The following is a 14,833-nucleotide window of genomic DNA, read 5'->3' as shown; positions in this document are numbered from 1 at the left end:
CAGAGGTCTTTTCCAACTGAGCGGTTCTGTGTGATTCAGTGTTAAAATTAAATTCTTCAAGTTTACACTTAATGATATAACTTGCTCTCATATATTTAAAGAATACTTAAGCATTAAAAAAAAGTCACCATAACTAAAGTAAACAGAGGCTCTTCTAGCACTGAAATGCATAATTGTCATACAGTGCAGGAGACAGACACAGGAAATACACTCTTCAGAATTCTAGGTAATACTGTAACTTTCCAGGACAGACTTTGCGTTCAAGGCAGAACCATGACCACTGCTTCATAAATTTCAGTTGCCTAAAACACAGATGAGGTATTGAGATAAGAATAATCACATGGTATAGACTAATCACATAAGACCACTAATCTGTTCATTTGTTGGTGCAGTACCATCTGAGTAACTGGTAACTGTATTTCTTCACAGGAACAGAAAGATCAGTACAGTGAAGTGTTCTGCCACAGAAAAGTTTGGGAAAAGTAAGACTATAATTGCTTACCTAGCAAAGTAACACTAAAATCCTATCGACGGCTGGGAGACATGATTGAAATAATTGCCTGCTTATGAAGAGAGCTCCATTTCTGTGGACAGTGTAAGATGTAACAGGTCCAGTGGTTCATAAACAAGTGTCGTGCACTTCTCTCCAATACTGTAAGGTTGGCTTTACACCACAGTTAAAAATTAATGGAAGTTTTTTCTTTGGCTGTTGACATACTAGTAAGAAAAAAATCTAAATAGATTTTTCCACGTCTCTACTCTAAAATGCAACTGCCACAGTAACAGTTTAAAATTAGTAAATAATCAGTTCAGTACTGGAGATTTGCATCCAAAGCAGTTGTAAAACAAAGTTATTAACAATTGCACAGTCTTTCCTAACAATTTCTGTACATTAGAATCCCTAAATATATGACAGGCTTATTAGTCTAATACTAAGACAGCTCAGAAATAAAACAGCTGGATCAAAATGGACTAGAAAAGGTACAGGGTAAGTGATTATTACTTGCCAGAAGAAAAAAATTTCACTTGAAATGATAAACCACACTTCTCAGCACATTCTCAGCAATTTAACAAACATCAACTGCATGGAGAGAGATTAAAAAACATAAGTCAAATCTGCCCAGAATTAAAACTTCGTTCTGCTTATAAAACTGTCATTAAGCTAATGAAATGTTGTGCTTGAAAGAGAGCTCATATAATATGCATTTATCTCTAATTTATATGAATCTGCAATCTCTGTCTGCAGTACTGAACTTCAGATCGCAATCACTAAACACAACATTTTCCAACAGTAATATACTCAGTAAACAAAAGGCAGTGAAAAGCATCTTTAAATTGTAAGCTGAAACTGTTGCTCATAGAAAACTGATCTTTTCTAATGAATGCATAAACCCTTTACCCTAAAAAGGAACATGAAAGAACGTGGAAATATTTCACTCCCATGACAAGGGATGCTGACACTCTAAAATGCTACAGATCACCAACCCTACCAGATCCACATCTGCAGAGAAACATCCACACTGAAGAGAAACCTCCTATTTAAGAAAACTGCCAAGAACTTTTACTTCTGGAAATACTCACGCAATGATCGTCGTCTCTTGTTCTTTAACTTTCTTCTTTTATTCATTCCAGCCTTAGATGGAGATTCCTCTTTGGCCTTTGGCTGGCTAGCAACTTTTGAAGAGTTCTGCTGGCTGAAGTGTGTGGGCACATGACGGGCAAGTCCTCCCTGAGATGCAAAGCTGGCATTGCACCCACCAACGACACACTAATGAGAAAAAAATCCAGAACAACTGTATCAGCGTGCTATGTGGGACTCATTCATTTGACTTTTCTGGCTCAACCTCCACCACACTAAAAGGAAGACAAATTCTTAACGACCACGCAGTTCTTAAAAAGGAAACTAAAAACAATCTAAAAGAAATAAATTTATATCTGAACTTTTTATCTCTCAAGAATTATTCATCTTTTTCCATGCTACACTATATTCTATAATGTTGTATAGCATAAAACCAATCTCAGACAATGCACTGACAAACTCTTTCCACAGAAAACTAATGCTTCTGAAGAACTTTCCCCCTTAGAGACCAACATCCCCTTGTCTTCGAAATACTGCACTGTTATTCTGTATTTCTCAACAGCTCTCCAATCTTCTTCATTTGATAACAGTAGTGAACTCTCACATACTCCTTTTTCTTAAGGCAGAAGTAAAACAATTCATCCCTACACACATTAAATTTGAAACAGCTTAATGCTTTTAGAAAATGCTATACAAAGACAATAAACAGTTATCCTATAGTTCTGCCTAAAACTTTAGCTTCAGTAATTTGAAAGTTGTATTAACAACTATTTATGAATTTATTTTGGGATGCTACTATTGCTCAGTACTTTTTAAGAAACTTAAAAAGTTTCTTAAAACTCTCAAGAGAGGCCTCTCTCTCTCAAGAAGGAAAAATGATAAAAGGTCTAACAATTAAGCAGAAACGCAGAAATCACAAGATCAATGCAATTAAGCTCAAACTGGCTACAATAATATCGGTATTTTTATAAGTATTTGTTTCTATTTACAATTATTTCATTTGCAAGATGAGTATTTAAATAATAGTGTTGGGGATAGAGGCACAAACCTTCTCTTGTGCTCTGAATTTAGAAGGGTAATAGAAAAGTGATTTTAAGATACGCATTCCATTATTGGATGCAAGGAACTGTTTATCCACATGATCAATTTTTCTCCTGATCCAAGAACAGCAGTAGGACAAATGAGTTATCAGCCAATAACAAGAAACCAGTCTTCACCATTGGAAAGCTGTTGTTCTTCTGCTCCTTCCCCAATCTTTCACCTGTAACTCTCTAGCACTTCCCTTCACAGAAAACTGATGAGGCAGCTCCAACAGGAGTTGGGAATGAGTAATGCTGCAACTATGTACATAGTGCTAAGTTTTCTCTGAAGACCAAGGATGAATTTGCAAGGTCTTACAGTAATGTGCCCCAAGTCTGCACATTTGATTGGAAGAAAAAACCATCAGGAGAACACCACTCAGTATGTCTTTTGTCCCTAAACCCCAACTGTTGTTTTCCAACTGTGGCTGCAGAATTGAAAAACCTATTTGTGCTGCAGACCTAGCAAATGACATTTCCATGATCATCATAAAACAAGTATCCATGAATACAAAAAACTTGTGTTATCCCCAGGGGCTTAGTACTTGGTAAAGGACTAAAAATACGTATATATATTTCGAGACCATAAAAGACAAAAAATAAGAGGACATATTTCACATTTTTAATTGCCTTTTATGTTTTGGGGGTAAGCCTCAGGGAGTAAAAAAAAAAAAAAAAAAGCCCAAACCCAAACACCTTAGAAAACTTTCCCTAACTTCCTCTAAGTACCAAGCTAACTACAAACATATAATTTCCTGCTAAAAGCTTCAGGATCCTTCACACCATACTTGTTCCTGTCTTCTCCACTAATAAACAGTTTAAGAATTGTGAAGATTTTTTCAAAAACCTGCCTACACCTCTTTACTTTCCCATGTAATTTCCCATATTCAAACAATAGCAATGTTGTATACTTATACTGTAGCAACTTACAAGATAAGAAATCCCAGCACATCTATGAAATTCCTGATCTCATTTACACTATGGTAACCTCAGTGGAATATTTATTACTTCAAATTAATACTGAATTAAAATTTACCCTTATAGAATCATGGAAAGCTTTCAGTTGGGAGGGACCCTTAAAAACCATCCAGTTTCAACCCCCTTACCATGGGTAGGGACATCTTCTACTAGATAAGGCTGCTCAAAGCTCCACCCAACCTGACCTTGAACCTGATCCCCTTAGCAGTATTAAACATGATCAAACTCACAATCAACAGATACAAGTAAAATACATGTGTGCATTAGTCAAAGCAATTCTTTATATTCTCCATTTTTGAAGTCCTTGAAATAGCTGTCTCACCCATAAAAGCAGTTTCATGAAACTAAACTAAGCAACTAAATTTACACTTAGGCTTTATTTTCATTAAGGTGCTCCTGTCTTCAGCTTCTAGCTCTTTCTGATCCTACAAACACTGACAGAAAAAAAGGTGGAAAAAAACCCAAACAAAACAAAACCAACCCATACACTGAAGTTCATACGGAGTAATTAATATTTCTGTCTTGCCAATGCCTGCTAGAGGTAAAAAATAACCTAGACTTGGTACAGTGCACGTATTAACATATCTCAACTTCATTAAAGTATAATATCAAAAGGCAATACCTTCTGAAATTAACACATGAACTTGTGTCAAGAACATTTCAAACTTTTTAAAACACAAGTTCATAAGGCTTAACTGTATTTCTTGTCAAATGGGAAACACTGTTTATGACAAAATGCAGTTTGACTCACAATGTCCTAACTTGACTTTTGTCTAGTCATTTACAAAAAAACCCAATCAGATATTTTATACAGGTTTACAGAAACTACCACTTACTTTTCTTGCTTTACTGAAGTTTTACCTTCAAAAGCCCCAAACCAGCATCCTTAAAACTTCAATATATGTAACTTTAACTAGAAATCATTTTTTTCCAAAAAGCCCATTTAGAGCCTGCAGCCACAGTATGAAATAGTTGCAGAAATCATTACATTCAGATATTGTATAGTTTGAGACTACTTAATCATGTCATCAAATAATCATCAGTCCATATAATCAAAGATGACACAAAATATCTTTGTAGTAGACAGGAAATAGTAAAGAGGAGAGAAATCTTACCTGTTTTTTTCTTTTTTTTTCTCTAAAATAATATATCCAGCAATCCGTTACTAATGGGTAAAGTCTCTTCTCTCCAAAGATAAAGGAGCAGTTCAGGCTGTCACTTCAGGATCTCTGGACGGTAAGTCACACCAAATCAGCTTCCCACCAGATAATTATACAGATCTAGAGGGCTTCTAATAAATCAAACTCAACTACTATACAAAACTTTAAACTAATCTCTTCATTTTACCCCCCCAAAACCTAAATCTCAAAATTTTCCATTCAATTTTAAGTATGATAGATTGGGTCCGGATTGGTGGATATGTTACTTCAAGAGAAAATAAGTCAACACGTAAAAAGTTTAATTTCTCCAGTGTACCCATACCCACCATTATTAATGGGCAGTAAATCAGCAGTGACTTTAACAAACGGTAAAAGGATCTAGCAATACAGCACTTTTTTTCCTATTAAATTCAAAATAACCAAATCTCCTTTTTAGAATATTCTACGTGTATTTTTTCCAATAAAGCTAACAGTAGTATTTTGGACATCTGGATAAACCTTCTTATTGTCTCATCATTTAAGTGTCCAGGCAGAATGCCTTTACATTTTCTCTCTGCATCTGTAATGCTCTATCGCATATAAGATATTCTGCCAAGAGAGCAACAGACATGAATTCCAAATGAGGACTCAAGCTGCTTGGCTGTGTTTTCTACATTGCAACAAGTGTTACTCTACTAGTAGAGAGTCATACCAAATGCAGTCACCCCTTAATGAATTCTGGAAGTTACATGTGGTAGAATGAATACCAAATTTTATTTGTAGTATTACTTTCATTTCCCCCTTTTAAACAAAGGATGAAAGCCTTCAATGAACCTGTGTACTGTCATTCATTGTTATTGAAAGCATTTACCTCACACAGGCAAACCATTCGTGACTGATCTTAAACACTACTAGCATACCCACTGGAACTGGTATGTGAAAGCAGCTGGTAGCATACCCACGTGCAGTCTTGTATTTACAGAAAATTGCTATATACAGTTATTTTGCAAAAAAACTCCCACTGTTTTGCACCAGCCCTACCATTTGTCCTTTCATTGTGCCTAACATCTTGTAATTGGTTACCTAGACTAAATTTTAAGAGTTGATTTGATATGTTTTCAATAAACTTTCAATGTCTTGTACAGCAACAAGGCATGGCAATTACTACTTCAACTAATTTGAGTACCAGAAACCATGCTGGAAAACACAGGTTGTCACAGCACATTAGCTATTCAAATATTTATTATCTGTAACAGCCAAGTTTAGAACAAGAAAGATAAAGTGAATGAAGACATTATTTCAGCTTGCCAAAGACAGTTATCAGTGTCAGTTTTCCTACTCAGCAGTTTATTATTCCTTTAGATCTATCCATCTACATGTTCTGAAAGCCTGAAAGTTAAGTTGCTGAACACTTGACAGGGCCACCACTACATGTTGAGGATACTCCACAACATTCCACCAGCTTCTTAAAAGCTGCAAAATGTATGTAATAACAGATCTAAAAAGAATAATGTTTAGTTTTTTCCTCTCTCAACTCTGGATGTAAAATCATACACAAATATGAATGTACCAAATGCCTCCAGAGAAATATGCTCTGAGAATACCTATATTAAATGAATGTCTATAATGGAGAAAAGAAAAGAAGAAAAAAAAAAAAGATGGCTAGAATCAGACTGCAATAAGCAGAGAAAACTTCCAGCAGCTCAAGGGCAATCAACTTCAGGTATTAAGAGGGGTAGCATAACTTCAAAAGTACCTAGCATTGGGCCAAAGTATGTTTCACTGGAAGACCAGTTTGTTTGTTTGTTCCTCTTGACAAAACAAACCTAGGAAACAGTGCTTACCAAAAGGAGGACTGGAAAAGCATGACACTTTGCAGAAATAGTATTTGAATACAGACTGACAAATAGCTGCAGTGAACGGTAACTATGTCTCATTTAATGGGCACTTTTTCATTGGTGGAGTGATTGGACCTAGGAAAAGATACTCTATCAATAACAAAACATAGTAATGATGGCCAAAAAAAACCAACCAAAAAAATCTAGCCATGTGTTCCACAAGAAATCCAAGGCCATCAGTATTAAAACTTAGGGAAAAAAAGGGGAAATAAACAGAAAAGCAATCTGATGACTAAAGGCAAACTGAGGTCCTAAATTCTGCCCAAAGATCTAGGGAAGTTTTTTGCTGTTTACTTTTCTCTTCTTTTCCTTGGTTCAACAGATTACTCTGATACAAAATGTCTCCTTCTTATGAGCTGGACATACACTAGCAGAAAATTGCACCATGTAAAAATGGAGCTAGCATAATAAAGGTCTCAAAAACATGTATACATAAGGAAATTTACATTTTCTGTGAGAGAAGTATTATAATATTAATGCTGAGGGAGACACACTAAACCACACAAACTGAAAAAACAGAGGAAGCTTACAAAAATCTGCAACATTTTACCTTTGTAATTTAGAAGTGGGTTCATTTCTGTGACAAATGAACTACACAGTCGCAGAGTTTATATGAATGGATGGAAAAGGCACATAAACCCACAAAGACCATTTAACATGAAAGCAGAGCAGCTCATTTACAGCCAGATAAAGCTTTTAATCAAAGGACAAAACCATGTGTTTTACAAAAATAGAAAATTAAACACAAAATGGGCAGCTACATAAAATGAGTCCACTTGCAAGCAAAAGGGTGACAGGATAGGGAAATATCCTTCAACAAACTAGTTCTAATGCAAAGGAGAGTTTTGTGCCCAAAATAGTCCTCAACTGCCTTTCAATTTAAGAAAATAGCTTTGTCTCTTATTCTGATTAGAAATACAGGAATACAGCAACCTACCATATATTTATTACTCTTCTCTGTCCATTAGATTATTACAGTGTTATCTTTACAAAAGTAAACTTTCCATGCTCTTACTGTCACTTCCTGGCTAACATTCTTCGCTTTTCTTAAAAACATCCTGAACAGCAGTTCTTCAGACAACAGTAAACAGCTACGCTTCTATTACTGCCTTTTACAGGTTTCCTCAAAAATCCTGATATTTATTTATTTTTTTCACCAGGTTTTCTAAAACGACAGATTCCTCTTACGCTAGAACACAAGTGTATTCTTATGAGGCAACAGAAATTCCATTTGCAATTTAGGTTTTGGGAGATATTTTGTCTGCAGGAACCATCAAGAACAAGAGGTCCTGAATCTAACTCTGACTTGAAAAAAAACTGGCTTTTCCTAAAAGGTGAGCAATTAAGATTTAGAAGAACAACTAAATGCACCAAACAGAAACATTTGCTCCATTTTTGAATGACTGCTGTAAAACAGTTAGTAATGGCTGTTCTTGCACCAATCAAGACTAATATCCAACACTTTCTTAAGTGGTTTTGTATCACAGTAGATTTCAAAAGCTTGTAAAAGAAAAGAAGTTAGGAAAGGGCGCTAGTTAATTAATAGGTTGCTATTACAGACACTTACATACTTGGCTACCTCATGTGGGCCCTGAAGCCTATATTCAGTATAAATGACAGGGGAACAAAGGATGTTACAAAATTCTATTCAGACCACAATTATCCTCCATTCAAAGCTCCCAGGAACAGATTGAGAAATACAGAGATAAAAAACAAACAAGGACTGAAGACAACAGTAGGAAAAAAATGCTGAAGTGACAAACACTGAGCCATGATGATTAACTACTGCAATCCTAGCCTGTGTTTTGTTCTTCTTCTAATACAACCAGAAAGTACAGAAAATCAGCTGGTGAAACAACACATACTTAACACAAGATGATTATTAGAACCAATTGTTTTAAATGTCAGGGCTCTAGCTGTAACCAGCCTAGCCAAAGAACTGGGTTATCAACCTTCCCTGACTTTGCAAGGTAACTCAGAGACTCAAAACTACTACTGGTATTTCTGAGCTATGATCCCCTCTTTTAAATCCAATGTTTCTAAGACTGAGTTTCTTTGCTCTGTATCAAATAAGTATACAAATTACCCTACTGAAAGCCTTTCTTTCAAGACCAAAGCTTGCCATTGTACGTGGAGGCATATAAATATTTAATTCCAAAATTAGAAGACCTAAGGTATAAGTGTCCTCTGATGACTATTTTGTTGTTTGAGGTTTTATAAATTTTATTTTATTCAAGGATTAACACTTAAGATTTGATAAGCTGCTAGAACAAGCAAGCTAACCTTACTCCTTTGAACAAAGGGTATGGTAACGTCAAGAGCAAGTTTCCTGCTGTTATTCACACTCTCAGTCAAATTTTCAGACTAAACTACAAAGCTCAGTATGGAAAAAAGTCTAACCTTTATTTAAAAGCTTCTTCACCTACAATGCACTATTTTTACTCTCTAGGTTCTGACTTTAGTTTTGTTTTCTGTCACAATTACTGCTGTGACAGTAATATGTCTTCCAGAAGTTACTTGTTCTGTACATCACTGTAACAGAAAAGTATTTTTTAGCAATAAAATTGCCTTAAAATAAAAAATTAAAAAATATATTACCTAAGAACAAAAATGAGAGGGAAGTAGAGAAACTGTGACTAAAACCAGGCAGGGTTGGGGGAGAGGAAGGCATAAAATTTCTACCTAAACTTAATAAAAAACCCTAATTCATTTTCATATCCTATATGGAAGGAGAACTTCAGTCTGAAGTAGTGTGGGTGGGACTTACCATCAAATGATCCAGGACTGACAGCTATGAACTGCCCCAACTGTATCCATAAGAGGATGAAGCAACTCATTAATAACGGATTGGTGGATATGGGAATGATAAACACTACTAAACCTAGAATTGCAGGTACAGATTAGGGGGAGAAAGAAAGAGAAAGTTAGAAAATACTATGCAGGAAATAGTCAGCTCAACGGCCCTGCATTCCTGACTCCCTTATAATTCTCAGAGAAGTTAACCATAAATAGTCACTCACTGTTTCAACTGAATTTTAACAAAACCACCTCTTATTCAAGCACAGAATGCACACCATCAAGCATGATCCAGAGTTTAACGTGGAAGCGTAAAGCATGAGGCAAAATATCTCACTGCTACAGTGCAAGCAGCTCAGCTGGAAAATGCACAAAAAAATAAACTTCAGCACCACTTAGTTTTAGACTCCCCTAACGTTTATAGATTACAAGAAACTGAGAAGCAGTAAGTGTATCTTCACCTGTTTTCGTAACAGAACAGGACCTCTGGCCACAGTTACTGCAAAGATGAAGGCTCAGCTGACTGGATGCTTTTTAAGAAATCTTCCTGTGATTGCATTTTTCCAATTAAATATCATGTGTCAGGAAAAAATAACAGAATCACTCTTTAAATAAGGGATGATATACGAACCTTACCTTGAAAGGTTTGTCCCCACTGTGTGTTAGCATATGCCTCTGCAACCAACTCTGACTTGTTGAAGGTGTATTATATACTTTGCAACCTTTCCACAAGCAAACAAACACCTAATAGAGTAGAAATGTGGTAAGTTTACACAAGCCAAAGAAAACAGTGGAAAAAAAATAAGAATAACAAAGAAGTCTGTTTTCACAACACAAAGCACTTCACAAAATTTTTAACAATAACCATTTATTTTGCATCACTTTTCACATGTCTCATCAAGGAAAAATGAATTACATTCAGAAGTATTCAAAAAAGCAGGTCACCGAAATAAAATACCAAAAACCAGATCCTACTGCAGATAAAAACAATCGAGAGCCACAGCAACCACTTTGAAGAGTTTGTGTTTGCACTCACTATCTGTATCCACCAGATACTAAGACAGACCATTTTAAAATGACAAATTTACATTTTCTGGGTAGCAGATGTAGAAAGAAAATCATTTATTAAACTATTATACTCCATTCCTGATGAAGGAAGTTACAATTTCTCATAGGAATCAAAGTCTATGGGTTTTTTGTGATTCCAGCGTACAGATCAATCACACACACAATAGTGCATTAAATGGAGTAGAACTTACTCAGACTGCTTTTCTCTCTCCTCTCATTGTGTCTGTCTACAACTGAGAGAATAGAAAAGCTCAATGAACTTGCCTTGAATTAGAATTTTCTCAACAGGTCTGTGCGTGAAAGGAGGTACAGCCCCGATTTGTAGCAACAAAATACAGTCCCCAGGAACAGTACTGTCCACAATACAGGTTTTCAGGACTGCAGGATACTAATTGGATTCGAGTTTCTTGTTCTCATTTGGAGATTAAAAAACTCAATCTCCAAAAGACTGTATTTTCAAAACAAAAGAACAGCCACAGGAGTGCTATGTACTTGCTATATGTAGATAACCCAGCATACTAATACAAAGCTGGAAAACCCTGCATGTCTGTATGACTGATTCAGATCTACTGACACATAAGGCCCAACCCCTTAAACCTTTGATCATTGCTGCTCCTCAGTTTTGAGATCCCCATGAACCCACAGAACTTGAATTTCTGAGATTCCTGGCTCTGCCACAGCTCTGTAACTGTCCCAATACTGTCATCGGCAACTGCAGACTGCATGGCACTCAAAGGCATACTACTATGAAGTCACAGATTGTGGAGATGCAAATCCCTCCAAAAACCAAGTACTTGATTTTACAAGAACCCATCAGAAGTCCAGGCAAGACTTCTTGGCGACCCTTGTCAAAACGCTGAGTCAGAAATACTTCTAAAAAAAATTTTGGGAGGTAAAATTATTTTCCCAAAACTTTCCTGGGCTCTTCATGGATCTGTCTGGTTTGGTTTGGAGCTATTTTCTCAGTATTCACTTGAAAATACACGTTTTACCATACAAGGATGCTTATCACATTGCTTTTAAGTTATCAATAAGCAGTTATTACTCTTTTTTTTCCCTTCAAATTTAAAGTCACTGTAGTTGAGTAATACCAGAAATCCAATCAAAGCCACAAGAACGTAACTACTAACACCACTTAAACACCTCCACCAGCAGGTGGCAGACAAATCCTTGAAGAGAAAAAAAAAACCAAACAGCCAGGATCAGTCCCCTTCTACAGCATCAAGCTGAAGAACTAAAAAAAACAAAAACAAAAACCCCAAACAAACAAAAAAAACCCCTCCTCCAGTAGGGGGATAAAAGCATAAACTGAATGCAACAGTTAGACAGCTGGTGCTTCAACAAGCTCCTCTTTCAGAAAGACAAATACAGTCTAACATCTTCTAAATAAAAATATCCACAAATCATGTCACATGGAATGTAAGTGAACAGAAATACAAAAAAAAATAAAAAAACAAACCCTGAAAAATCTTCCAGTCACTTTTTAAGAAAAGAAAAGGGGTCATGGATGGGATAACAAAGATCCTTGAAGATGCAGTTATGTGAAAGCCCACAGGATACAGGCAACACCTCATCCATTCCATTATTTCATCCAGGATTCATATAACACTTTAATAAACCAATAAGTGAACTACAGAAATTATCTCATGGGTGGTTAAAAAGCCACCTCACTGCATTGATGATTCTGCTTAGAGCATGGAATAAGAAAAAGTCACCTAGTATGAAGCTGAAAGTTCAACTGTACCAGAAACATTAGCTAAATACAGCCAGAGTCACAGCTATCTCACTGACACAATTATGTAATAAATTATTTAAGGTAATGCAAAATAGTATTTTATTTAGGTCTATTAGCATTTTATTTAAGTATCTTACTCAAAATTAAGTGTAATGGCCTAACATTTTACTTCTGGAGAAGTGACAGGACAAAGTCAGAAGATGACTATTCTAGGCTAAGATCTGACATTAGCTCTCGAAGAAATTAAAGAGCTGTAACATACAGTACTGAAGGCAGGCAGATTGCTTGTGTTTGATGTAAACTTAGTTTACATTACATACTCAAGGCAAAGGTGATTTGGGAGGCTGGGAAGGGGCAGGTAGTTAAGTACAGAGTTGAAGTTACTCTACCGGAAGATGTTTTGAAACATTAAACTTGTGAATAATTTGTCCTCTCAAGTCAACAAGTCTCGCACCTTCCCTATTATACATGCTGTATATATTTTACCTCTAGTGATACTCCATTCATAAAAATAATCAATATATAACTTCATCAGAGCTCACATGCAGTAACACACACACTAATAGTTTTAAGAAAATGAATTCCAAGTATAAGCACTTAGAGATATACCAACACCTTCAGGACATTGAGAAGTTAGCATATTTATCAAATACTTGATAGCTTCAACGCATTCATTAAAAAGAACTTACTACATTTTTAAAGTTAGGCATTCAATTAAAACCAGAGAATACCAAATCAATTGATCTATTCAAAAGACACCATTGACTGCCAGACTGCTGAAGGCTCAACTTTAGTTACCAGCTAGGTACTGAACAGATATTTTAAAACATAATGTTTACTACTGTCATTAAAGAGTAAAATATTGGCAACTAAGAAAGAGGAAGAAAGCAAAAAGTAACACCAACCCCTCCTCGTTGACCATCCACATGTATGGAGCGAATGTGATCTGCCAAATCTGGGCTGGAGCTGAAGCAAGCATGGCAATGGTCCCAACAACAATTATAAGCAATGCTTTTCGCAGAGGAGGCAGGAACTCCTTGTCCATTCATCATAACTGGAGTTGAACGTCCACTGGAAATTGTGCTGTCTACATCCATAATAGTGCTGCTTATGCTGTAAAGCAAAAAGGAGAAAGTTCGTATTTGTTGCATGTTAACAGGGCAAGTAAAAATCATAGTTTCTTCAGACATATTTAGACAGGTTGAAAAGTAAATCTTACATAAACTTACTATTTATTGTGGTTCACCACCATAACTATAACAAATGTACAGTCAGGAAAGAGCTACTATTACTTGACAGTGTAACTTCTTCTGGACACCGGCAACAAAAGGGATAGAAAATTCTCCCACTCGCTGACTTGTCAGAATATTAACTCTCATGTGGTTATCACAGTCATTTTTAAGGTACATTAGACAGTCATTCATTATTTTTTATTTCTCAAGAGAGAAGAAAAGGAAAAAGAAAAAAGGAAAAAAAAAAAGCATGATGGATCAAACCAGAGACGTTTCTAGCCCAGCATCCACCACTAACACTAGATGCTTAAAAAGAATACAGCAGCAAAGTTCCACAGAAGGCTTAAGGTACTCACACACTCACGCCAGCATGGTATCTATCACATGCATGGTCTAAACGAATACTTTTTGGGTTTAGTTTGGATTTTGGTTGGTTGGTTTTTTTGTTGTGTATTTTTTTGTTTGTTGTTTGGGGGTTTTTGTTTTGTTTTTTTTTTGTTTGTTTTTTTTGGGGGGGTGCTTAGTTTTGTTTTGGGGGGTTTTTTGGTGATGGTAGGTTTTGGGTTGTTTGGAACTTTGTTTGTTTGTTTTTAAAACATCTAGTGTTAGTGGTGGATGCTGGGCTAGAAACGTCTCTGGTTTGATCCATCATGCCTTTTTTTTTCCAGTAAAGCCAGCAGCAGCAGTGGGAATTTGTGGCCAGCAGGGGTCATTTTCATCAGCCTTTCTGCTCTGTATCTGCAAGTACCAAACAGGACCAGGAAAAAAGTGGCAGAGTGCTCTTTCCATATATGAACGAAAAGTATGTAGAGGGATGTTCTTCTTGGACAAACATTAAATAGCTACTGATGTACTTTTTGTACCTTGTGAACCTATCCACTGTTTTCTAGGACCTTTATCTTTGTGTCTTCCACAAAGCCACAGCTGTACAGAACAGCTCATCTTTGAGAGGATTTGTAGCTTTTATAATCCCTAGCAGCTAGCAGCTTTTTTTCTGTGATAGATTTTGAAATCATCATAGATGTTTGCCTTGCTTAGATTTCCAACCCTCACCCACCACATGGATTCCACTGCATTTATGACTATAAAATGCCTTGCCTTAGTCAAAACAGATTCCTTTTACCAATGCTTTCTAGTTAACCTTTATTTTTACCTACCCAAGTAATTTGGCTTCATGATCAAACTCTGATCTGAAAGATGCCCTCAAGGTAACATTTATGAAAACGCTGACTACCATATTCCAAGCGCAGATCTCTTAAAAGTCTTCTCCCAACCCATTAGTCTCCTTCTATTATTAAAAAGTGACCAAATAATCTTAGGCCTTTGTTT

General features: G+C 36.1%; 1 protein-coding gene across 1 annotated transcript; it reads right to left on the bottom strand.

Moving 5' to 3' along the window:
• Nucleotides 1–1,581: 1,581 nt before the first annotated feature.
• On the bottom strand, nucleotides 1,582–13,383 carry LOC104545461 (zinc finger protein AEBP2; the record flags this gene model as incomplete). Its single annotated transcript, XM_010190608.1, has 3 exons — nucleotides 13,178–13,383; nucleotides 10,106–10,213; nucleotides 1,582–1,768 (listed from the first exon to the last, which is right to left on the bottom strand). Coding segments are annotated over exons 1-3 (487 nt in total), but the record flags the coding sequence as incomplete, so codon positions are not given.
• Between the last annotated feature and the right edge of the window lie 1,450 nt (nucleotides 13,384–14,833).

This window comes from Mesitornis unicolor, unplaced genomic scaffold, assembly GCF_000695765.1.
Source record: "Mesitornis unicolor isolate BGI_N332 unplaced genomic scaffold, ASM69576v1 Scaffold33268, whole genome shotgun sequence".
In the NCBI taxonomy this organism is placed as follows: domain Eukaryota; kingdom Metazoa; phylum Chordata; class Aves; order Mesitornithiformes; family Mesitornithidae; genus Mesitornis; species Mesitornis unicolor.
The sequence above is the reverse complement of the archived record's forward strand: the minus strand, read 5'-3'. Positions and strand labels throughout refer to the sequence as shown.